This window comes from Cyprinus carpio, chromosome B1 (assembly GCF_018340385.1).
Source record: "Cyprinus carpio isolate SPL01 chromosome B1, ASM1834038v1, whole genome shotgun sequence".
NCBI lineage: Eukaryota > Metazoa > Chordata > Actinopteri > Cypriniformes > Cyprinidae > Cyprinus > Cyprinus carpio.
The window spans coordinates 24,214,192-24,238,273 of NC_056597.1; the positions used below are offsets into that span (position 1 = coordinate 24,214,192).

The 24,082-nt window shown below is 35.1% G+C and overlaps 3 protein-coding genes across 6 annotated transcripts; 2 read left to right on the top strand and 1 right to left on the bottom strand.

Moving 5' to 3' along the window:
• Positions 1-1,684: 1,684 nt before the first annotated feature.
• LOC109045553 (39S ribosomal protein L16, mitochondrial-like) lies at positions 1,685-5,894 on the top strand. The gene is made up of 5 exons (XM_042717047.1): positions 1,685-1,911; positions 2,239-2,310; positions 3,756-3,904; positions 4,414-4,707; positions 5,386-5,894. The coding sequence occupies exons 1-5, from the start codon at positions 1,854-1,856 to the stop codon at positions 5,575-5,577; spliced, it is 765 nt and encodes a 254-aa protein (XP_042572981.1). The 5' UTR covers positions 1,685-1,853; the 3' UTR covers positions 5,578-5,894.
• A 1,007-nt stretch (positions 5,895-6,901) lies between these two features.
• Positions 6,902-16,186, top strand: LOC109045555 (centromere protein Q). 3 transcript variants are annotated; one of them, XM_042717049.1, is made up of 9 exons: positions 6,902-6,957; positions 8,389-8,481; positions 8,834-8,888; positions 10,041-10,134; positions 10,222-10,290; positions 10,367-10,496; positions 11,412-11,531; positions 11,609-11,686; positions 15,567-16,186. In XM_042717049.1, the coding sequence occupies exons 2-9, from the start codon at positions 8,398-8,400 to the stop codon at positions 15,717-15,719; spliced, it is 783 nt and encodes a 260-aa protein (XP_042572983.1). In that variant the 5' UTR covers positions 6,902-6,957; positions 8,389-8,397; the 3' UTR covers positions 15,720-16,186. The 3 variants fall into 3 exon arrangements, with proteins under 3 accessions (XP_042572983.1, XP_042572985.1, XP_042572984.1); XM_042717051.1 differs by lacking the exon at positions 6,902-6,957 and adding an exon at positions 7,079-7,422 and having other exon boundaries at positions 8,387-8,481; XM_042717050.1 differs by lacking the exon at positions 6,902-6,957 and adding an exon at positions 7,079-7,381.
• LOC109068840 (C3a anaphylatoxin chemotactic receptor-like) lies at positions 15,763-22,972 on the bottom strand. 2 transcript variants are annotated; one of them, XM_042717048.1, is made up of 2 exons: positions 22,822-22,972; positions 15,763-18,103 (listed from the first exon to the last, which is right to left on the bottom strand). In XM_042717048.1, the coding sequence occupies exon 2, from the start codon at positions 18,096-18,098 to the stop codon at positions 17,043-17,045; it is 1,056 nt and encodes a 351-aa protein (XP_042572982.1). In that variant the 5' UTR covers positions 18,099-18,103; positions 22,822-22,972; the 3' UTR covers positions 15,763-17,042. The 2 variants fall into 2 exon arrangements, with proteins under 2 accessions (XP_042572982.1, XP_018941108.1); XM_019085563.2 differs by lacking the exon at positions 22,822-22,972 and adding an exon at positions 21,436-21,707.
• Positions 22,973-24,082: the final 1,110 nt, after the last annotated feature.

The following is a 24,082-nucleotide window of genomic DNA, read 5'->3' on the forward strand; positions in this document are numbered from 1 at the left end:
TTTATTATTATTATTAATAACAATAATATCGCACTCTGTCTTCAATATTTCTATGAATGAATCTCTGACAGAGCATCAGCCAATCACTGTGTGCATAGTTAATAAGCACGCTGACGTCATCGACAGCGACGCGGTCAGCCCCGCCCCCTCACTCTGAGCTTAATCCTTCTCTCTGTTCCTTACTAAAAGATAGTCTCAGCAGCTTAATACTTATATTCATTCTGATGTATAATATTGCACATGACAGCATTTTCTGTGTTTATATGTGAGTTTACAAGGACTGCGGTTTTGCTGCCTAGTAAATCAAGTTTCTTTAATGCAAGATCAAATCATCTGCACTTGATTTTACTATTAATCATCTGACCCAAAAGAAAACAGGATATGTTTTTGCAAAAAGGAAGAAGCACAGGATATGTGGTTAAAGTGAGAAGTTATTTAAGATCAAATTATCTTCTGCTGAAGCGGATGTTTCCAAAGAAGTGTTCGTACACGGGAAAGATGAATTTAACCCACGAGACTCTTATTTACTGTACCACGACATCTAGCCTTGAGTTTGACCCGACAACATGTCGAATATTATGTTTTATGGTGGAGATAAAGTGTGTTTTGAGATTATAAATGCTTTTTCAGGATTTACTGTGGAAACAATCCACAATCTGATGAACTCATTTTGTGTGATGTTTTCAAAGTAAGGCTTATTGATTTCACACTGACTTCTAGACACTGAACTACTGTCAGATGTGTTTAAAGGAACAGTTCAGCCGGAAATGAAAATGTGCTGCAAATGTGTTCACCCTCAGTTCATCCGAGATCAGGATGAGTTTGCTTCTTGGAGAAATGTAGCATTGCATCAGTGTCTCATCAATGGATGCTCTGCAGTGAATGGGTGCCGTCAGAATGAGAGTCCAAAAGCTGATAAAAACATCACAATAATCCACAAGGTAATCCACAGCACTCCATCCCATCAGTGTAACATCTGGAGAAGAACAAAAGATGAAACAAATCCAGCATTAAGATGTTTTTCACTCAAATACATAGAGTCTATAATCCATAATAACACTTCCTCCAGTGAAAAAGTGTTCTGGTGTGAATCAGGAGAGAAATCTGCACAGATCAAGCAGCGTTTAAACAGCTCTAAACTAATATGTGTCTGGATTTTGATGTGAGAGACAACAGCAGATGCACTTTTTCACTGAAGTAAGTGTTATTATGGATTATGGACTCATATTTGTGTGTATTTCTGAAGATCATGTGACACTGAAGCCTGGAGTAATGATGCTGAAAATACAGCTTTGAAATTACAATTCAGAATCAGAATCAGAAAGATTTTTTTTGAAGTGTGTTTTTGCGTATAAGGGGTTTTTTTTTTTGTGATATGATTTTAGTGTGCAGACAACACACAGACAAAAAAAAACAAAAAACTTTGCAAACAAACAAGTGTATAAACAATTGTGCTATAGATGATAATGGAATAGGATTGAGTGAGATGCAGGGATGTACTAGGATTGAGGGGTAACAAATAAATATAAGGAAGTTTATTATTTTAAATAGTTAAACACCGCAGAAGTACTAAGGTATATTTATTTGTCAATTATTCGCCAAGTTATGTTTCTAGATATTTTTAGATGCTCAGACTACAACCGTCCGGAATAAAAATCAAATCCACGCGGAACTCGTGATCTGCGCGCATCTGTTTCCGGCCGAATTTCGCCGCCGGACCGGATGTTGATCAAACATGGCGGCGACCTTGTGGATCGGCGAGACTCTGTCGTGAATCACGGCCGAAAAGAAATTAAGATCTATAGGCGTACCTGTTTCTATTTTGTACACAGAATTAAATTCTAGAATCAGCGATGTTCTCAGTGCTGAAACGCGCGCTTCTGGGGTTTGTCCGGACATCAAGACAGCAAGGTATCGTTAGATTTCAGACAAATCATCTTCAATCCACGTGAAGAAACACTGCAGTTATTTATAGTAATGTTTTTGAACCATGCACTTGGTAATTCTGTAGTTGCTGTGGTAATATACCCCCCCCCCCCCCAAATACTGTTCTAATTTTCTACAACTCCAGGGTATAATATACTACATTTACTGTAGTACTGAAGTATGCATGAGTATTTCTGAGAGTTTGTCAGTTTCTTCTGTCTGCATCCACACCCTGCTGTACATGTTTGTCATAACTTGTCAGTTGTGGTATTTGGTGATCTGTGACTGTATGACATCTCTCTCTCGATGCAGATGTTCTTCAGAATAACCTGAAGCTGCTGTCTGCAGGACTGAGGACTTACGAAGTGCCACCAGACTTCAGTGGTACTCTCTTAAACACTCACTCACCCGTCAGCTTCATGATGATTAATGCATGCTAGTCCCTTTCAGCGAAGCAAACGAGACGTCTCTGGTTTATGTGCACTCAAGAGGAAAGAACGGCTTTATTTGGGGAAAAAACTAACCTGAACCCCAGTTTGATTTATCTGATAAAATTAGCAATTGCACTTAAAAAAAAAAAAAAAAAAAAAAAATTATATATATATATATATATATATATATATAATATATATATATATATAGTAATAGTAATAATAGTAACTGATATGAAATAAAAATAAATAGACTAAATAAACTAATTATATATATATATTTTAATGTAGTAACAACAACAGTTGTATTAATAGTAATAATTATTATTGCTTCTAAATTTATTTTGTTAGTATTTTATAGCAGTAATAATAATTATAATAATAGCAATTATTATTTTATACTAAATGAGATTATAAAATATAAAAATTAACCCCAGTTTGATTTTTCTGATAAAATTAGCAATTGCACTTAAAAATATAAAAAAATAAATATCCAAAAATATATATGGTAATAATAATAATAATAGTAACTTATGAAAATAGAAAAATAAAAATGACTAAATAAACGATTTATTTATTTATTTATTTTTAATGTATTAACAACAACAGTTGTATTAATAGCAATATTTATTATTGCTTCTAAATTTATATTGTTAGTATTTTTATAGCAGTAATAATAATTATAATAATAGCAATTATTATTTTGTACTAAATGAAATTATAAAATATAAAAATTACTATATATACTACTTATATTGTTTATTGTATTTTTATATATTTTAATGTAGTAACAACAGCAGTTGTATTAATAGCAATATTTATTATTGCTTCTAAATGTATTTGTATTTTTATTTTTGTTACAGTAATAATAATTATGATAATAGCAATTATTATTTTGTACTAAATGAAATTATAAAATATAAAAATTACTAAAAAATAAATAATATACTAATCATTTTATTTTGCGACTGCAGAATTATAATATTAATATTTACAGCTGTCTAATTATCACTGCATATGTTTACTTAATGTAATGTGATACAGTATTGTAATGTGATTTAGATATATATATGTGAATATGCAGAGTGTGGTTTGTGTTTTGATTATTGCACGAAGCCATATTTTGGTTTTAATAAAGGTAATTTTGATTCAGAGAGAGAACGAGCTTTATTACACATACACATAGAGACAAGACAAAATACAGATAATGAAAAAAAGTAAACATAGAACAGACTGACACAATACTGTATGAACGTATTGGCGCTTTTGATTTGTGATTTCCGTGGTGTTTTTCTCATACTGGTGTTCTTTTTCTTTTTTTGGTGTTATGTTTTCTGCTGATTCGTGCTGCCTCTAGACTAGAGTGTGTGATTTCCGCGGTGTCTTTCTCTCATGCAGATGTGGTTCTACCAGAGAAGCCCAAGCTGAAGTTCCTGGAAAAGGTCCCAAACTTGAAACAAGCGAAGAAGGAGATGAAGAAGCTGCGCGACATCCAGGGACCGGCCAGAAGCACCAATACGTTCAGCGATGGACAGTACGGGATCGTGGTCAGTGTTTTAAAGTGTTAGATCGTGCCCCAGACGCCAGATCCCGTTGTGTCTGGTAACACAATGATCAGATTCCAGATTTTCAAATATCATCCTCCTAACAAACAATACATTAACAGAGAGATTATTTATTCAGCTTTCAGATGATGCATAAACCTCAGTTTCACAAAATTGACCCTTCCGACTGGTTTTGTGCTCCAGGGTCACATATAATAGAATACAAATGACTAATCAATTAATGAATCAATGAAATGGGTATATAAATGACTATAATGATGATTATTACAAATCAGTGGAATACGCTGAGAACTATTTGTGTCCTTAAACACTCGTCGAAAGCTTATAAAAACATAGTTCTGGGTTTTTTAGCTTGTCACACAGCAGCTCTTAGGCTTTGTTCTGTTTCTTGTTAGAAGTCAGAAGTGACAAGGAGGCAGCTTCAGTGGAGAGAGTGTGTGTCTCTGATGTACCGTTAAGTGCTAGTAGGGTGTGAACGCATGTCTCTGCAGGCTCTGGGTGGAGGGTATCTGCACTGGGGTCACATGGAGATGATGCGGCTCACCATCAACCGCCGCATGGATCCCAGCCGCACCTTTGCCGTGTGGCGCATCACGGCTCCGTACAAACCTGTGACGCGGAAGGGCCTCGGCCAGCGCATGGGCGGCGGGAAGGGCGCCATCGACCACTACGTGACTCCGGTCAAATGCGGCCGGCTGGTGGTGGAGGTCGGAGGTCGCGTGGAGCTGGGGGAGGTGGAGGCCGTGCTCAAGGAAGTGGCCAAGAAGCTTCCCTTTCCAGCCAAGGTTTGTTCTGAGTGCATTTAGCTCTTAACATCCTCTAATCTGCTTTCCTCTAAAACAATGTTTATTCTGTGCACTTAACCCTCTGGTGCAGGGTTGGGTGTCGCTTAAATTCTAATGTGGTTAATACTTTTATTAATTCATATTTATTCAGTCTCAGAATTTTGAAAAAGAGCGAAATAGAGCGTCATGATACATTGTGACAAAATAAGAATTTTTATTTATTTTTTTTTTTTTTTTAGTAGAAGTTGAAGTTCTCACAATCCTGAAGAATAAATATTAGGCAAATAAACAAAGTCTCATGGAGTTCATGAACGGAATGATTCAGTGACTCACTACTGGATGAATCAGTGTTTTTGAATGAATGATTCAAAGACAAATACACTTTTAACCAGGGGTGTAATGGTTAAAAAAATTACAGACGGAACACAAACAGTTTGTAAACACAGACCTCTGTTTATCTTCAGAACACACATTAAGATATCTTTGATTTCATCGACATGAGGGTGAGTAATTAATGACTGAATCTTCATTTTTTGGTGTACTGTCCCTTTAAGAGAGTTTAGGTCTTAGCACTGAAAAACAAGACAGCAGTGTGGCGTTAGACTCCAAAGCTGAGACCACCGGAGGGTTGTAAGTGTGGAAGTGTTTCTGAGCAGTTAGTGTGTGTGTGTGGTGTAGGTGGTGAGCAGAGAGAGTCTGGCGGAGCTGTACGAGGAGCAGGACAAACGTGCCGCCAGCAACCAGAACCCCTGGACCTTCCAGAGAGTCGCACGCTCCAACATGCTGGGCATCCGCAAAGTCCTGAGCCCGTCCGACATGCACAATCACGGGCGCTACGCCGGGAAGTTCTTCAACCCCAGACGGGTGTAGCATGTCTGAGAAGCTCCAGCGTCAGCACAAAGGAAGAAAAACACTGTTCTCGCGGCCAGGATGTGGTGCGCTGATATTCAGAACGCTTTGATTAATATCTGCTGCTCTGAGGGACCTGGCGTTCACTTATCAGACGCCTTCTGCAACACTCTGCAGATTTGATAACGGAAGCGTGTCATTCTGGAACAGGTTTGATAATGCAGAGGGATCACCTGTTCACTTCATGCATTCTTTCATCAGATGTGTGAGCGGGTGTTGTGTAGAAATGTTGTAAGACCAGTACGCAAGACTAATAAACCTGATTTCTTTGCAGTTTATTTTGAAGGCATAGTGTATTTCTGCAACAGATTTTTTTTTTTTTTAAATCTCACAATTTTCTTAGAACAATGAGTCAAGTTTTTTTTTTCCCTCACAAAGCAAATTTATATGCAATTTCGAGATATAAATAATAATAATCATAAAATATATATATTTTTTTTTCATAAATGCAAATTTATATGCAATTTCAAGATACAAAAAAAATATACAAGGAAAATATAAAAACATTTCATTTATTTATATATATATATATATAGATATATATATATATATATATTTTGTATCTCGAAATTGCATATAAATTTGCATTTATGAAAAAAAAAATATATATATATATAATTTTATTTTATTTTTCAGAATTTTGAGTTTACATCTCACTTTTTTTTGTTACTGTTATGGAATAAAATAATACTAATAAAAAAAAGAAAGGTATTCTTGGAAATCTGTTTGTTTATTTATTTATTTTTTATTAATGTTAAAGATGTATTGATGACAATATGTGAGACAAATAAACATGATTTCTTTGCAGTTTATGTTGAATTTTGTACATGAAGCATAGCATAGTTCTGCATCAGAATTCAGAACTCTCACAATCTCTCAATTCTGACTTTTATTTCTCTGAAATCTGGATTTATATCTCACAGTTCTGTTTTTTTTTCCGCTATAGAATAAAACAAAAATTCGCAGTAATGTTTTTTTTATACTTTATTTTTTCTCTCGCAGTTGTGAGTTTATATCTCATAATTAAGACTCTTCTTCTCAGAATTGCTAGTTTAGGCCTAGAAATTATAAACTTTTTTTTTAAGAAATTATTTTTTTTTAAACTGCCAGCTAAGAACTCAGAAATGTGAGAAAAAAGTCAAAATAACAATTTTTTAATATTTTTTTTATTCCGGAGCAAAAATAAGCTTCCGGTCTACTCTATTTTATTTAATACAAATGCATTTTTATTTAAAAATGTAATATTTAATGTATGAACGAGTACGTTCATTAAGTTAAAAGGGAAACGTCAGCGCATGCGCACTTTAGTTCGCGCACTTTGAACCGTGTGGCGCGAATCTGGTGAGTACAGAAGAAGACGCGGTCTGTATACACAGACGATTAATTAGCGTTAATTTTGGTTGTTTTATTGTTTTAAGGTTATCGTTATTGTTTTTTTGTTTTTCTTGTTAGTTTTATTGTGTCTTATTGTTAATAGCAGATGCTGTTTCTATACTGCGAGCGACGCGACAAAAAAAACTAATGGCTTCCGTTATAAACAAACAAAGCTAGTAACTTAGATTTGACGCGACGCGTCGCTCTCTTTTACTTTATACTTAGTAAAATCTATTGACCCCTCTTTTCTGTTTACCATATTCATATACCATAATACTATAAAGAATACCACGGCATACAAATAATACTGTCATAACCGCTCTGCATACGTTAGCTAAAAAATTAGCATTATCCACAACAACAATACACTGTGATGCTGTGATCGTCACTGGTTTGTTTATCATTTGTGATCTTTCTACAGTCTTTAAAGAGAGCTACACTAGCACTCAACAGTTTCTGAACAGTAAGATTTTTCATGTTTTTAAAGAAGTCTCTTCTGCTCATCAAACCTGCGTTATTAATCCAAAATACAGCAAATCACTAATATTGTAAAATATTTTTACTATTTTTTTTAGTTTTTTTTATGTGTTGTTTTCTGTGTTTATATTTTTTTTAATTTGTCATTAATTTATTAAGCTGTATTTTCAGCATCATTACTCCAGTCTTCAGTGTCATATGATCTTCAGAAATCATAATAATATGATGATTTGCTGCTCGAGAAACATATTTTTTTGGAATTATTATTAGAATTTTTATAATAGAAAGGTCCAAAGATCAGCATTTATCTGAAATAAAAAGTTTATACACTATACCATTCAAAAACTTGGAGTCTGTATAATTTATATTTTGTTATTTAATTTTTTGGGGGAAATAAATGATAGAAATTAATGCTTCTGTTTAGCTAGGATGCTTTAAGTTGATCAAAAGTGATGATGGAGACGTTCATAATGTTACGAAAGATTATTTCAGATGAATGCTGTTCTTTTCTATTCATAAAGAAACCTGAAAACATTCAACTCCGCTGTTTTCAACAATAATAATAATAAAAATAAATGTTTTTGTTTTTTTGAGCAGGAGATCATCATATTAGAATGATTTCTGAAGATCATGTGACACTGAAGACTGGAGTAATGATGCTGAAAATACAGCTGCACATCACAGAAATAAATTACAGCTTAACAGAGATTCACATAGAAAACAGCTGTTTTAAATAGTAAAAATATTTCAGAATTTTACTGTTTTTGCTGTACTTTGGATCAAATAAATGCAGGCTTGCTGAGCAGAAGAGACTTCTTTAAAAACATGAAAAATCTTACTGTTCAGAAACTGGTTTGAAATATTAGCTTAAGGTTTTGCACACTTACCGTCTCTGACTGAGTTTTGATGTTTTCTGTGCAGCTCTTCGTGATGAAACCAGCCCGAGGGTCAGGGAGGGCCTCCACACGGGGCCCCAGAAGAGCCACAGACAGGAACACACACAACACTGATAAAGTGAGACACACTGATAAAAAAAATAAAAATAATATTCATCATATATTTATTTACTTAGCCATTTTTATTAAAAATGTATAAAACAATATATTATTTATATTAATATTTTAAACGTATAAATTCTTTATGTATATTATTTATGGGTTAAACTTTATTTTAAGGTGTAGTAGTTGTACATATTTAAGTACTGAGTAATTTTAATCACATGTACTTACTAGGGTTTGGCTTAGGACTACTTTCATGTAATCATGCTTAATTTATTGTTAAATAAACAAGTAACAAGAAACAAGTATTAGATATCATTCAACAAATATGATGCATGAGTATAAACATGCTCAGCGCTTTCTTCCAGAGGTCCAAACCCCGAGCTGAGGGCCCACATCCGGAGCCGTCGAACAAACGCAGCGGTGAGTTGAGAAATGATGGGAGATGTCTGTACTTGAATGCACTCGCAGACTCGTTGCGTAAGGTGAGGTTTTTCTGAAACGCATTCGTTGCTTCTCTCTGGAGGTTTGCCAAACAAAACAACGGCCTTATGAAAAGCCTCTGTGTCCTCTTTTCTCTGAAAATGTAAATTGTCGTTATTTTCTAACACACACGTGTTGTTTCAAACTCGTATGATGTTCTTTCTTCGGTAAAACAGAAGACGAAGAGCAGAATGTTTATTTTTATTTTTATCATGCAGTGGAAGTAAAAACAGAGGCTTCAAGAAGTGCATCATAACAGTCCATACAAGTGAAATTGAAATTATTAATCACCGAATATCATTAAAAACCAAATCAAATGGGCTTCAGGAAGTTCGAATATATCTACTATTGCACTGTTCACACATTAAACATTAGAATTTAAAATGCAAAGTCAAAAGTAATGTTGGAAATATTGTTCAATCCGTAAAATAAATCTTTCTTGAAAAAAAATAAAAAAGCTTTATTTTTTTAATATACGTTATAACGTTAATTTATTTAAATACTCTTGAATTATCATTTATGCATGGAGTAAACTATAATTAGAGGTATTTATTAAGTATGTTTCTGTAAAATTAATATTTAGATTGTAGCAGGATTGTTATAGTTAACTAAAACTGTAATTAGAACCATAAAAAACACATTTTTGTGACTTGAAATAAAATAAAACGTTAAAAGCTTATTTCAACATTTAGTTTAATGCACTACAAAATCAAACTAAAACTGAAATAAAATTAACACAAACTATAGACATACAAAAAATACTGAAAATGACAAAAAATATATGTGTGTGTATATATATATATATATATATATATATATATATATATCTATATATATTATATATATATATATATAAAGCTGATTCAGTTAATGATAGTATTTCCAAATGCTGCATTTAAGTAAAAAACATGTTTATTGAACAATTGATCGTTAATTCGAATGAAAATTAATTATGAAGATTTGTTGTGAATGTATGAATGAGGTTTGAGATCACATCAAATGATGACAGAATTATCTAAAATTCTGTATAATGTCTGAATGTAATATCTGTTGTGGTCTTTTTTCTCGTCTGATGTTCTTTTAACGCCTCAGGGATGGCTGGAAGGAGTAAGAATAAGGGAAACTGGAAGCCGCTGGCCAAATCTTCCCTGCTGGCTCTGGAGAACATGCTGGGTTTGTCCATGCTGTGAGTAACGTGTTGCGTAATAAATACATGTGCGTGCAGAGTGCTTCATCATCACGGTCTGAGTGTTCTTGCATGCTTTCGACTCAGGTCTGTACTGGCTCTGAAAAGCAAAGAAAAAGAAGAATCGCAGAAGCATCTCAACCTCCTCAGAGATCAGTAAGAGACACTCGGCCAAATGTCTCCTTTTGTTTTTTCAAAAGCATTTCAGGCGCAGAACTCTTTGTTTTCTTAGGTTCCTGGCTAAGTGTGCACAGCTCTCTGTTCCCCCGAGGAAACCTGGAGACATTATGCATGTGTCCCATCAGTTCAGAGCAGAGAGGAAGAGGTCCGAGCACGGCAGGAAGTCGCTTGAGGCTCTAGAGGTGATGACAGAAAGTCATAAAACGTCTTAATTATAAATTCAAGAGGTCTTAAATTTGGGACCAGATTTGCACTATGGCTTAATGTGACGATTAAACTTCAAAAGGCTACATTTTCATTAAATATGAAAGTTATATTAAAGACAGAGAAATAGGTTTTAAATTATATTTTTTACCAGATTTGCATTTTTTTTTTTCCTTGGGGGGGGGGGGGGGGGGGGTTTTTTTTTTTTTTTTTTTTTGGGGGTGATGGGGGGGGGGGGGGGGGGGGGTATATGAAAGACAGAGAATATATGATGTTTTTGTTCTGACCAATGCAATTAATCTATATTTTATTTATGAAAAGAAAACTATGCAGTGTTTTTAAACTTTTAATTTCAGTTTCTGTACCTCATGTTATTCAGCTGCAACAGAATGCTTTGCAAAAAGACACAATAAATACTGGACAAGTTTGACTTTTATATGTGACCATGGACCACAAACCAGTCATAAGGGTCCATTTTTTTAAATTTACATTCATGCATCATCTGAAAGCTGAATATATATAGCTTTTCATTGATGTCTGGTTTGTGAGGAGGACAATATTTTAAAATCTGAGGGTGCAAAAAAATCTAAATATTGAGAAAATCATCTTTAAAGTTGTCCAAATGAAGTTCTTAGCAATGCATATTATTAATAAAAAATTAAGTTTTGATATATTTACGGTAGGAAATTTACTAAATATCTTCATGGAACACGATCTTTACTTAATATCCTAATGATTTTTGGCATAAAAGAGAAATGTATAATTGTGACCCATACAATGTATTATTTTCTGCAGGTCTTAAATTCGAGCTTAAAAATCCTGCAGAAACCCTGGATGAACGAGCATGAATTAATTAAGCTGATCAGCTGTTCATTAACCCTTTGTGTGTTCAGGAGAACGTGCGTTCGATTGTTAGCACGCTGGAGGAGATGGAGGTGCAGATGGATGGTTTGGAGGAGAAATGCAGGATAATGAGACACAAACTAGAAGAGGAAGAGGACAAGGCACGTGAGGTTGGTACAGGTTTGATGGTTTCACCTGAACAGCCAGAGACGGTTTAATCCTGGTGTTTGACTCTGATCTGTTCCAGTTTCTCCAGCTGTCAGAACAGACGGTCCTGCGTCTTCCTGCTTTACCGTCTCGCCCGGCCAGCGAGCCGACGCTACAGGTACATCACACTAACCACAGTCCAGATTACTCACTGTACTTTGAAGAACTCGTATTCAAGCACAAAGTCAAATTTTCAGGTTAGGTTTTACCTACAGAGAACGGTTTTGTTCATAGGACCTAACTTTGTTTGCATCATAAATTCATTTCTTTGACAGTTAAGCAATTACCGTAAAAATATTAGTTTTTCTTTATTAGTTAATCTTTAGTATTTGTTTACTATAGAAGTCAATTTCTACCACGCAATAAAATAAATAAAAATTTGCACCTTTTTATCTCACAATTCTGACTTTTTCTTGCAACTACAAGTTTATATCTTTCAGGTCTGACGTTTTGTTAACACCATGGAATAAAAAAATAATGTTAAAGTTGTGACTTTTTAATCTTACAATTCAGACAAGTTTTGCAATTTTTTTTCTTTGCAATTATGAGTGCATATCTTGGACTTCATATTATAAACACGCAATTTGCAGTTGTGACTTTTTTTCACAAAATTGTGAATTTACAATGCAATTTTGCATTGCATTATCAGTTTATATCTTGCATTTCGGACTTTCTTTCTCAGAATTGCTTGTTATGAATGTAGAATTGCACATTTCTGAGTTTACATCTCACAGTTTTTTTTTCTCAGAATTGCAAAGAAAACATTTTAATTGTGATATAACACGTCTATTATCTTTTCCATTTTTTTATTCCGTGGTGGAAATGGGATTCCATTTGTTTGCTGCTTTTAATTAAAACAGGATTGTTGCGTTGCATTGAGTTTGGTTGAAATGGGACGTATTCTAGTGACATTTCTCCGGAATAAGATAACCGTTGAGTTGTTTTGTTCATTTGGTTGCGATCGGAGTAATATCAAGCTTGATTTTATCGCTTTGGTATTCACTTTTGGTTTTGACTATGACCACAAGAAGTGTTTTGTATTAAGGTGTCTCTGTTAATCGATGAAACGGTACTGACAAATTAGCCTTAAAGCCTTAATGATTTATAGGTCTGCAATCTGCATTATTTGTATGATAATCAAATACAGATTTTTATCGGAACATTTGATAATTATAAAATATGCATATTGGCACAGTGGTTAACCAGAAAAATTAAAAATGGCATTTCATGCCCAAAAGGTTGCAGACTTCTGCAATAGTGTGTAAAGAACCAAAAACACATGTTGAGAAACCTGCCTTCACCTTATAAGAACAATAACAGAGTTACAGACAGACTTGATGCAATGCTTTCAGGAAAAGTGCTTTCAACACTGAACAGGGTAGTTGTTGGAAATGTTGTGCAAGTGATTCACAATATGCTTTTGTTAATTGTTGTGAGTGTGTTTCTGGGTTTCAGATTTTGTATGGTTGCTTTTTGTTTTTGTTTGGAGTTAAATAAATGAATGTTTGTTTTTGGTGTTAGTTGCATTAAAAGGTTTTAAATCATAGCAGGAACTCTTAAATTCTTTAAAGTCAAAAAAGGCAATAAATGTTGGATTCACTGCAGAAAAAATGAATATCTTGAGCATTTTGTCTTGCTTTTCTATGAGAAATATTTAAACATCCTTAAATCAAGATGCATTTACTTAAGTTGCAAAATGAAGATAAGATTAATCTTGTTTTCTGAGCAAAATGAAGTGACTTTATGATTAAAACAAGAAGGAATATCTATCATTTGGGAAGGACAACCTGCTTTCCCTTTGAATTAAGATTTTTCGGACTCAACTGGTTGATTTTGGTCCTTGTTTTAAACATCAGCTCACTTAATTTTAATAAATATGTGTCCCTGCACCACAAAAGCAGTCTGAAGTCGCTGGGATGTATTTGTAGCAATAGCCAGAAAGACATAGTATGGGTTAAAATTATAGATTTCTCTTTTATGCCAAAAATCATTAGGATATTAAGTAAAGATCATGTTCCATGAAGATATTTTGTACATTTCCTGCCGTAAAATATGTATCAAAAAACTTAATTTTGATCAGTAATATGCATGTTAAGAACTTACGTTCATTTGAACAACTTTAAAGATGATTTTCTCAATATTTAGATTTTTTTGCTCCCTCAGATTCCAGATTTTCAAATATTGTCCTCCTAACAAACCAAAAATGACTGGTTTTGTGCTCCAGGGTCACATTTCTCAGAAGACAAGACTTCTAATCTAAAATACTAATATATGTATATTAGTGGTGGGCATAGATTAATTTTTTTAATCTAGATTAATCTCACTGAAATCTTGGAATTAATCTAGATTAAAATGGCTCATTGGAATTCTGCCGAAGGCATTAAAATTATGTTCCAGTAGAGCTTAGTAGCTGATAGAGCTGTGCTGTAGTAGTTTTGAGGACGCAGACTCTTCCCCTGCGCTAACATTGCTTGGTCCCGGCATCTTCGCATTAAGGGATGCTTTGTGTTTAGGTGGTGCTTTGAGACTGGAAGAACTATTACAGTAAACCTCATCCGCATTGCACCAAGTTTGCAAACAAACTTACGCCTGTTTCACACATACTCCGTCTGCAGTGCGTATGCGTTGCATTTTTTTATTTTTATTTTTTTTTACGCACACGCATAATTAGACCGGATTTTCCCAGGGTTCACGTCGGGTTGTGGTCCGTCAGTGCGTTCCAAGGAGCAGGTGCTGCGTCTGCAGCAGTGCCAGGCAAAAATCGCGTTTACGTACCGAGTCTATTTTTGCTGTGCTGCATGCTCTGAATTAAAGTGACAGCGCATTGTTCGCGGTAAAAATTAACATGGATTGACACGGAAATGCAGTAATTTCACCAATAAAATGTATACTAATTAAAGCCTACTGTTTTTCACACGCAAAACACATGGGTTTTGGCTATTTTTAAAACAAGAAAAAAAGAGCACCTTTAGATAAACGAGGCAACATGATATAGGCCTAGGCACTTTTATGGGAAGCAGAAAAAAACAAAGTTCATTAAGAATCGTGCGATTGCTTGTAATAAAGATTTAAAATGCAAAAGGCACGAGAGTCGACTGTTTCTGTCAGCGGTGCTTTAATTTTAAATATTTGCGATATCCCAACAAGAAAAGTAGGCTTATTGTTGTGTTTAAATATTTTGCCGCTTGCTTGAGAAACTTATTATACAAACCTAGAAGTCAAATGCATGAATAATATGTTGTTTGTATTTATTAAGTTTAAACTAATGTTTATGATTATGTAAGACTGTTACTGGTCTGTGATAAGAGTCACATTTTTTTTTTTTTACATGGTTTGAAATATAGAATAATGAACAAATGTTGTGTTTGTGGACTACCTAAACAGCCGCGGATCAGTAGCGGGACCTCAAAACGCGTCCTGTGTGAAAGCACAATTGAGAAACCCCACACACACACGGACTGCATACGCACTGCAGCCGGTCAGTATGTGTGGAAACAGGCGGTGAGTCTTGTCGAAGGTTTTTTTGGGAAGTTTGGTACCATTCTCAGTATGGGCTTACACACAGGTTCAAAGACTCGTTCTCGCCCCCCTACAGTTGCTAAACTATCACTGGTGAAAGTCATCATAGCTTGCGTTAGTATAGGACCCAGCTCCCAACCCAACTTTGAGAATAGATTTAATGGCGATATTTTTTTTTTTATCGCCCCGCTAAGAGTCTCACGTTAACGCAGGCACGTTAACGCCGATACGGGGGGGGCCACCAGCCCTAATATATATGTGTGTGTGTGTATATATATGTGTGTGTGTATATATATATATATACTAGATATATATATATATATATATATATATATATATATAGTATATATATATATATATATATATATATATGAACTCATGAGACTGATGCATTGCTTTCCTTTCAATTAATTCATAAAATCTCTTAACTTGATTTCATAAACCGTGTTTGACTGAATCCTGTGTGTTTGGTCCTCCAGGAGCACCTCATGAAGATGGTCCCTGATCCTCCGGCGGTGGTCCGAGCGCTTCACACGGCTCCCGTCCTCGAGGATGTGAGGGCCTTTCTGGAGCTCGCACATAAACAGGTGGACGCAGTGCAAGCAGCTCACAGAGACACAGCCCTGGACTGACCATCTCAGACAAAGAAACTAAACTTTACACACAGACGACGGCTGAAAAACAAAGCAACTGCTTGTTTATTTGAAAACCACAAGTTTGCATTGAGATCTAGACACAGAAAATAACATATTTGTCATGCATTAATGCTGCAATATCAAGCGCTGGGATTCAGATTTCACTGATTTCGCTGCTGTCTGGTAATTTGATCATCAAATTCATCTTAATCTGTAAGATTAAGACGTGTCATGTTTGGTTTGATGTCTGAACTTTTGTTTTAAATGTCTTGCTAATAATCTGGGTGAAAACTTTCTATGTAGGGGACATCTCTACTGCATAATAGTAGTTATGCTTAATTTAACCCTTAAATGACCAGCTTCTAGAAGGAAAGACTTTCATTTGCTCTTAAGTTCCTAAAATGCAAGTGCTATAATGCAATACAATTAAATCCAATATTAAAGCAAACATATTAGTAACATAATGGCACTTGTTTTAAATGTTTCTATGTACACTTTCAGAAAAAAAGGTACAAAAGCTGTCACTGGGGGAGCGGTACCCCATCAGAAAGTACTTAAAAAGTCCATATTTGTACCAAATCAGTGCCTGCGATGTACAAAGTAGTATCTAAGGACGCGTTCACACTTGTAACAAAACGACCAAACATGACACAAAAAGGTACAAAGTTCACCTTTTGAAAAGGTGCTGGCACAGTGACAGCTTTTGTACCTTTTTTTTTTTTTTGTCTTAGGGCACATTTGTTTTGCATAATATAAGAGAACATTATTAATGCTTAATTTAAGCCTGAAATGACCAGCCTTTAGTCAAAGGAAGGAAAGCCTTGCGTTTGCCGTTACGTTCCTTAAATACAATGCATCACAATTAAATCCAAGAGATTGTTTTGTTTATAATCTGGGTGAAAAATTTCTGTGTACACTCTCAGGGGAAAAAAGGTACAAAAGCTGTGACTGGGGGAGCGGTACCTGTTCAGAAGGTGCACCTAAAAAGTCCATATTGGTACCAAATTAGTACTTAAAGTGTACATATCAGTATCTAAAAGGTACTAAAGTGCACCGCCACAGTGACAGCGTTTGTACCTATTTTCCCTGAGAGTGTAGGGCACATTTCTACTGCATAATATAACAGAACATTCTTTATGCTTTGAAATGACCAGCCTTTAGTCACAGGAAGGAAAGCCTTGCATTTGCTGTTAAGTTCCTTAAATGCATTGCATCACAATCAAATCCGAGACTAAAACAATCATATCAGTCAATCTCTTGAGATGCTGTGCATGTTTCCTGCTCGTAGTCAGTGTTCATCATCCGTCAAACAAGCAGATCCTAAAACTCAGAGTCCCTCCTCCGCAAAGACTTTTTTCGCAAAGACTCCTCGTTGAAGACGTGCTCGAGCGTCGAGACCAGCGAGGCGCGAACCGTGCGGCCGAGTCCGCGAGCCGCGAACACGTACAAGACGGGGTTGAGCGCGCTCTTTATGTAGACCAGAAACAGCGCCACGTACGCCGCGCCGATCGCTCCTTCTTTGATCTTCTTCCAGTCGGGGCGTTCGTTAGAAAGGGCCCTCAGAAAGCGGCAGGTGAAGTACGGCACCCAGCAGGTGAGGAAGAGGAGCATGGTGAGGAAGAGCACGCGATAGAGACGGCTCAGACGGTGGCTCGTGTAACCCGGCCCAGATGACGAGGTTGGGGAAGACATTGCGCTCTCAGCTTTATTTGCGCAAAATATCACGGCGATATTGCAACCCAAGAAGATCACCAAAGGTAGCAAGAATCCCGTGACGGTCTCCAACACATTTAAGGCTTGTCCTCCTTTCAAATCGCTTTCAATGCAAGCCTCTCGGTTTTCCCAGAGAATGACTTTGGCTGTTTGGATGTAGGGAACCGCAAAACACGCCGCTAACACCCATATTGCGGTGCAAGCCAGTGGCACGACCCAACGAGGGCGTCTCAGTCGAGCCCAGACTGGTCTGAGCAGACACAAGCAGCGCTCCACCGCGACGGCGCACAGCAAGAACGCGCTCGCATACAACCCCAGGCATCGCAAATAAATCACCAGCTTGCACACAGACTCCCCCAACGTCCAAGTGAAGCCATTCGCTAAGTAGGGTAGCATCAGCGGCGTCCGTAACAGCAGCACCAGGTCCGCCAGCGCCAGGTTCACCACGTAGATGCGGAAGCTGTCGGCGCTCTGCGTTTCGCCGGTCACACATCTGTTGCGCCACCAGACCCGAAGCCCCAGCGCCCAGACCACCAGAGCGTTTAGAGAGACGCCCACGATGAAGATGATCACGGTCAGCGCCATCTGCAGCACGCGCATGCCCTCGCCGGGGTACACGGTGGAGTTGGTGTGGTTGGAGGGGTTTGGCGTTGGGGTAGACATCGGTTCTGTGTGGAAATACAGTGAGAAATTCACATCAGGGTTCATTTAGACAGCACATGACTATATGTGGCACAGTTATATACACACTACCGGTCAAAAGTTTGGGAACAGAATGATTTTTAATGTTTTTACAGGAGTGTCTTCTGCTCATCAAGGCTGCATTTATTTGATTAAAAATACAGGAAATTATTATGATGTAAAATAACGTTTTTCTGTTTTAATATACATTAAAATCTAATTTATTTCTGTGATGTGCAGATGTATTTTCAGCATCATTACTCCAGTCTTCAGTGTCACATGATCTTCAGAAATCATTCTGATATGCTGATTTATTTTACTTTATATTTTTTTGGAAACTGTGATACATTTTTTTTTTCAGGATTCTTTGATGAATAAAAAGTTAAAAAGAAGCGCATTTATTTAAAATAGAAATCTTTTCTAACAATATACACTACAGTTCAAAAGTTTGGGGACAGTACATTTTTATTCTTTCTTTTTTTTGAAAGAAATTAAAACTTTTATTCAGCAAGGATGTGTTAAATTGTCAAGAAGTGATTGATTTATGTTTTGAATAAATGCTGTTCTTTTTAACTTTTTAATCATCAAAGAATCCTGAAAAAAGTATCACAGTTTCTAAAATATATATTTGGCAGCACAACGTTGATAATTCTGATAATAAATCAGCATATTATTATGATTTCTGAAGATCATGTGACACTTATACGGAGTAATGATGCTGAAAAATACAGCATCCCCCTCTCTTCCTTCTCCTTCCCTGTGCATCACAGAAATAAATTATATCTTAAAGGATATTAAAATAGAAACCATTATTTTATATTGTAATAACATTTTGCAAGATTACTGTTTTTTTCTGTAATTTCATTAACAATAAGGACACAGACAGCAGGAACTAAATTAGGCTGCTGCCCCTTTAAACCCCTTTTTTTTAGTTAGTGAAATTAATGCTGGTTCACAATGCAGTCTGCACGGAAACACACGGTGCATGTTCATGGAAAGCATTTCGTTATGCTTGAGAAACACATCTGTTTGTTGTCTGGCCAAAAAACAAGGAAGTCGCGTACAGTTTCCTCTTTTCAGAAGCATTATGAAATGCTTTGTTTTCAATCACATCAAATACTTTCTGCATTATTTAAAGCAGGTACTACATGAATAAAAACACTCTTTAGGTCACCAGATGTCATCAAGGACATGCATGCATTTCTGCTGGAAGGCGATGATTTAATTAAACAAGACTTTGCATTAAACATGTTTTATTGGACTGCAAGTAGGCAACATTTTTATTCAGTAAACCTCCTTAGGTTTTACCAGAAAGGTTTTAGAATTGTCATATGTAATATAAAACATAATTTAAACCTCTGTATTTTTTATTTTTTTGGGTCACTTTATTTTAAAGTCCAATTCTCGCTATTAACAGACTTTTGCTTCACTAAACTCCTAATTTTCTGCGTATTAATAATAAGGTAGTTGTTACGTTTAGGTATTTAGGATGTAAACACTTCATAAGTACTAATAAACAGGTGATATAGGCATATAATAATAGGCATGCTAATAAGCAAGTAGTTAATACTAAGAATTGGTCCTTATACTAAAGTGTTACCTTTTTTTAATAGTTTATATTTTTAAAGTTACTGTATATATATATTTCGTAACTCGTTTCTTGGCGTGAAAGTAGCCTCAGTTGCTGATACGGCATTAAAAACTATACTACTTCTACTAAAATACACTGTAAGGGAGCACAAACATTGTGTGGTTACATAAACACAACCACAGACTTAAAGGGACAGTTCACCTAAAAATGAAAGTTCGGTCTCTTATATCGTTCCAAACCTGTTTGAGTTTTTTTCTTCTGCTCAACACAAAAGAATGTATTCTGAAGCATGTACCCATCAGATAAAATAATTGTTCAACAGAAGAAAGAAACTCATACAGGTTTGGATCGATATAATTCATTTTTAGGTGAACTGTGCCTTTAAGGACTTAACGTGACTTTAGTTTGACCAACTAGCAGTCGACCGAGGGTTAATCAGTCTGTCTTTTCAGTTTCACATTAGACCAGTCTGCATTGATTTATAAAAGTCATGACCAGTCTTAAAGGAAAAACTAGTAAGACTAGTCTAAGCAGTTTGTGCACCCGCCCACAGATTAAAACAGTTTAGAAATGTAAAAATAATAAACATTTCAATGAGCCCAATCAATCATCAAGTACTCAAACTTCTAGACAAAATAAGATATTTTGAAGAATTGTGGTAACCTAGCAGCTGCGTGTAGCCATTGACTTACATAGTATGGGATAAAAAATACTATTTATATACTACTTTAAATACTACTTATTTATATATGTGCCTATTAAAAATTCCCTGCAGCTGAATATTATTTTGTATACTTAGTATTGATAAATTGGAACTGCTCATTTGTACTAAATGCACTTTAATTATGCTCAAGTCCAATGAAAGATATACTGAAGTGTATTTGATTGCGCTAAAGTGGAAGTATACTTCAGCTACACTTTAAATATCTCTCATTTAAAGACTGATATTATACAGAGATCATACAATACTCACCAAAAAACACATTTTAGACATCATATAAGAAATAAAGCTTCAAATAAAGCTCAGTTATAATTTAATAGCAGTAAGTCTTAAGTGATGTGTCAATAATGGATTTGAAGTATACTTAAAGTATACTTTTTTTTAGGGTATGGTCATCTTTTGGTTACCGATATTTTTTCGAATATCGTCTTTTGTGTTCAACAAAATAAAGAAATTCAATCATGTTTGGAACGACTTGATTAATTTTCAGGTGTACTGTCCCTTTAAATGTGAAAGTGACCAGACACACAAACTGACCAGAATACAGTCAGAAAATCCCACAGACCCGCATCTAGTGGCCGGAAGAGACCTGATAGGGGACTCTTTAGATAGGAAGCGTCTATCAGAACACCTCATCAGTGCTTTATCAGTGAGTGAACACCTTTAGCAGTGCAGTAGCAAACACAGGTGAAGTCTAGAGGTCATGCGACGTGATGCTGAGCATGTTCCTAGGAACAGTGAATCGCAGGAATGTTACCTTTATGACCCGAAGGCGTAGGATTATCTCACCCACAGCTGTCCTCCCATTCACAACCTGTTTCCACACATCCATAATGCATTCCTGGCACGCGAACACACCTACAGCGCTGCTCATCTAGAACACGTTTGCGTTCAGCAACCACGAAAGCGTTTCAACTAACTTAAATTCTCTGCTACGACTGATTTTGTGCCTGTTTCTTTAGAGTCTAACAGATTAGTTACAGTTGAGATTTGTTAGTGTGTCTTACCTTCTTTCAAGGCTCTGGTCGACCTGCATGCATTGAGTCAGAGATCTGAGAGCTTTGGCGCTGATGGAGTGGAAACACTCACAGGAGGAGTGTTTCTGTGCTTTAAGCTATCAGTGGGAGGGTTTAAGCTTGACACTCTGCCTTTCGATTTGATTGCAACATTAATGGACGGAACGAAGCATAGCTTGCTTATAGTGCTTCATTCATGTGCTGCATTGATCTACTGACTTTGTTTATCGTGTGTGATCAGGGGACTTCATGAGGTCTAGGCTCTTTTGAGTGCAGAGGTGTTTTTTTAAATGATGCTATTTTGACAACGTATTCGAATTTATTGATTTATTTTGAAGAAAATATGAGCAGCGTTTAACCATTGTTGGAAAATTCTGTGCAATTCCTCCAGTGTTATATATTTATATAACCATTTTAGTTAAAGTTTTTTTTTTTTTTTTTAAATGTCATAGTTTAGTTATTAGTTATTTTATTTTATAATTATTTTTATTTAATTATTTTCCCTTTTCTTTTTTATTTTGCATTTTATTTCCTTTTACATTCATTTCAAATAATTACATTTTCTTTTTCTGATTTTAGTTAGCTACATTTTTTATTTTATTTTTAATTAGTTTTAGTAATTTTTGTTGTGTTTTTGTCATTTTCTTGTAATATAAAATATAATTTTGATTTTAGTTAATTTATTTAATTTTTATTTATTTTATATTTATTTTGTTTTGTTGTCTTGACAAAAAGTTTTACTTTTTACTTTTTTTTTACATTTTATTTCCTTTTACGTTCATTTGAAATAAATTGTCTTTTTTTCTGATTTTTGAATATATTTTTCATTTTATTTTTAATTAAAAATTCGTAAAAAAATGTAAAGTAATTTTAATTAAAAATTTTTTTTGTCATTTTCTTGTAATATAAAATAATATAGTTTTTATTTTTGTTTTAGTTGATTTATTTAATTTTTATTTATTTTGTTTATTTTATGTTGTCGTCTTGACAGACAACATTATTTTATTTTTAATTTTTTTTTTTTTTTTTTTTTTTTTTTTTTTTCGTTTTGTTGTCTTGACAAAAAAATAACAATTTAAATTTTTCCTTTTTTTTTTTTTTTTTTTTTTTTTTTTTTTTTTTTTTTTTTCATTAACGTTCATTTGAAATAATTAAATGGTCTCTTCTCTGATTTTGGTTGGCTATAATTACCCTGGATTCCACAACTCTCTTCAACAAGGCACATGATTTTTACAAACCCATATCCCTAACTAAACTAATCAACATTTGAAGTGGATCAAAACCTTTCATCCAAAGCCTAAACCCAGAATGCATTCTTGTCTTCGATGAACTTGTGTGATCCACTACTATATATGCAATATTAACAGTGATTCTTACCTTAGTGGACACTGCTATTAAGGCAGTGAGGTCTCATTTAATCAGGTGTAAATTGCACTTGAACTGAGCTGGAACTAGCAGAGGCTTGTCTGCATTCTGTCCGTGTCTCGTAAGTGTTGAAGTGTGTGAAGTGCGTTGCGCCACTGCGCTCTTTGAGACATCGTGAGCTCTGTAGACTGAAACTTCCTTATCAATCAACCACAAGATCAGACTTGGCTATTTTCAGATGTGTGGCTTGTTCATTTCTCTCACTTGCTGTGAGAAAAAATGTAAACTGAGTTTTTTTTGTTTCCAATCAAGTCTACAGTATATATACTTAACATTGGTGGAGGAACCTCCGTTTGTGAGTTTCTCTGTTACTTTTTTATATTAAATCATATATTAATCGTTCAATTGACCTGCTGGTTTCAAACACTGAGCCAATGCTTGTCAACAAACGCAAGTTTATGCAAAAAATAAACATGTATAGAAATAATAATGTGACTTAATTTGACTCCCTGTCAGGTCTTTGATCAACATGACTAGCAGTTTTATTCCTCAAGACTGTAATAACCAGTGACCAGTAGGTGTCGTGGTGTTTTTCCGAATGAAATGCTTCATTTGTGAGTTCCATTCGTCACCAGTAGGTGGCGCTGCATAACTGAGACAGAAGCAGCAGTCTGTGGAAGTTATTCATATGTCATAATAGTATAATTACCACTAAACCAGCTGTTATTACATTAGAAGGTTGGATCTTGTTTTGTTTCTTGGCAGGAACACAAGCGTTTGTCCTGATCCTGTTGGTTTATTTCAGGAGGCTTAAGTCTAAAGGCGGCACTGAATTTACAAAATGAACATCGTCCTTTTTAGTTCGGGTTCGTTTGGTGTTTGCAGTCGTAGGTTGTGTCTTGTACAAAAGGTTATTTATCAGTGTTGTTGCTCAGAAAAAAACATGTTATTTTACTATATATATATATATATATACAGTACAGGTCAAAAGTTTGGAAAGTACAGGTCAATGTTTTTGAAAAAAGAAGTCTCTTCTGCTCATCACAAGCCTGCATTTATTTGATCAAAAATACAGAAAAAACAGTACTATTGTGAAATATTATTACAACTTAAAATAATAGTTTTCTATTTGAATATACTTTAAAAAAAGAATAATTTATTCCTGTGATGCAAAGCTGAATTTTCAGCATCATTACTCCAGCCTTCAGTGTCACATGTAAACATCCAGTCTATCACATGATCATTTAGAAATCATTCTAATATTCTGATTTTA

What these genes read in the sequence shown, in the direction of transcription:
- LOC109045553 (XM_042717047.1), top strand. Translation starts at nt 1,854, where the DNA reads ATGTTCTCAGTGCTGAAACGCGCGCTTCTGGGGTTTGTCCGGACATCA. An exon ending in CCGGACATCAAGACAGCAAG is followed by an intron (nt 1,912 to 2,238) that starts GTATCGTTAGAT and finishes CTCTCGATGCAG; the next exon opens with ATGTTCTTCAGAATAACCTG. An exon ending in ATGGACAGTACGGGATCGTG is followed by an intron (nt 3,905 to 4,413) that starts GTCAGTGTTTTA and finishes ATGTCTCTGCAG; the next exon opens with GCTCTGGGTGGAGGGTATCT.
- LOC109045555 (XM_042717049.1), top strand. Translation starts at nt 8,398, where the DNA reads ATGAAACCAGCCCGAGGGTCAGGGAGGGCCTCCACACGGGGCCCCAGA. An exon ending in ACACACACAACACTGATAAA is followed by an intron (nt 8,482 to 8,833) that starts GTGAGACACACT and finishes GCTTTCTTCCAG; the next exon opens with AGGTCCAAACCCCGAGCTGA. An exon ending in CTCAACCTCCTCAGAGATCA is followed by an intron (nt 10,291 to 10,366) that starts GTAAGAGACACT and finishes TTGTTTTCTTAG; the next exon opens with GTTCCTGGCTAAGTGTGCAC.
- LOC109068840 (XM_042717048.1), bottom strand. Translation starts at nt 18,098, where the DNA reads ATGTCTACCCCAACGCCAAACCCCTCCAACCACACCAACTCCACCGTG.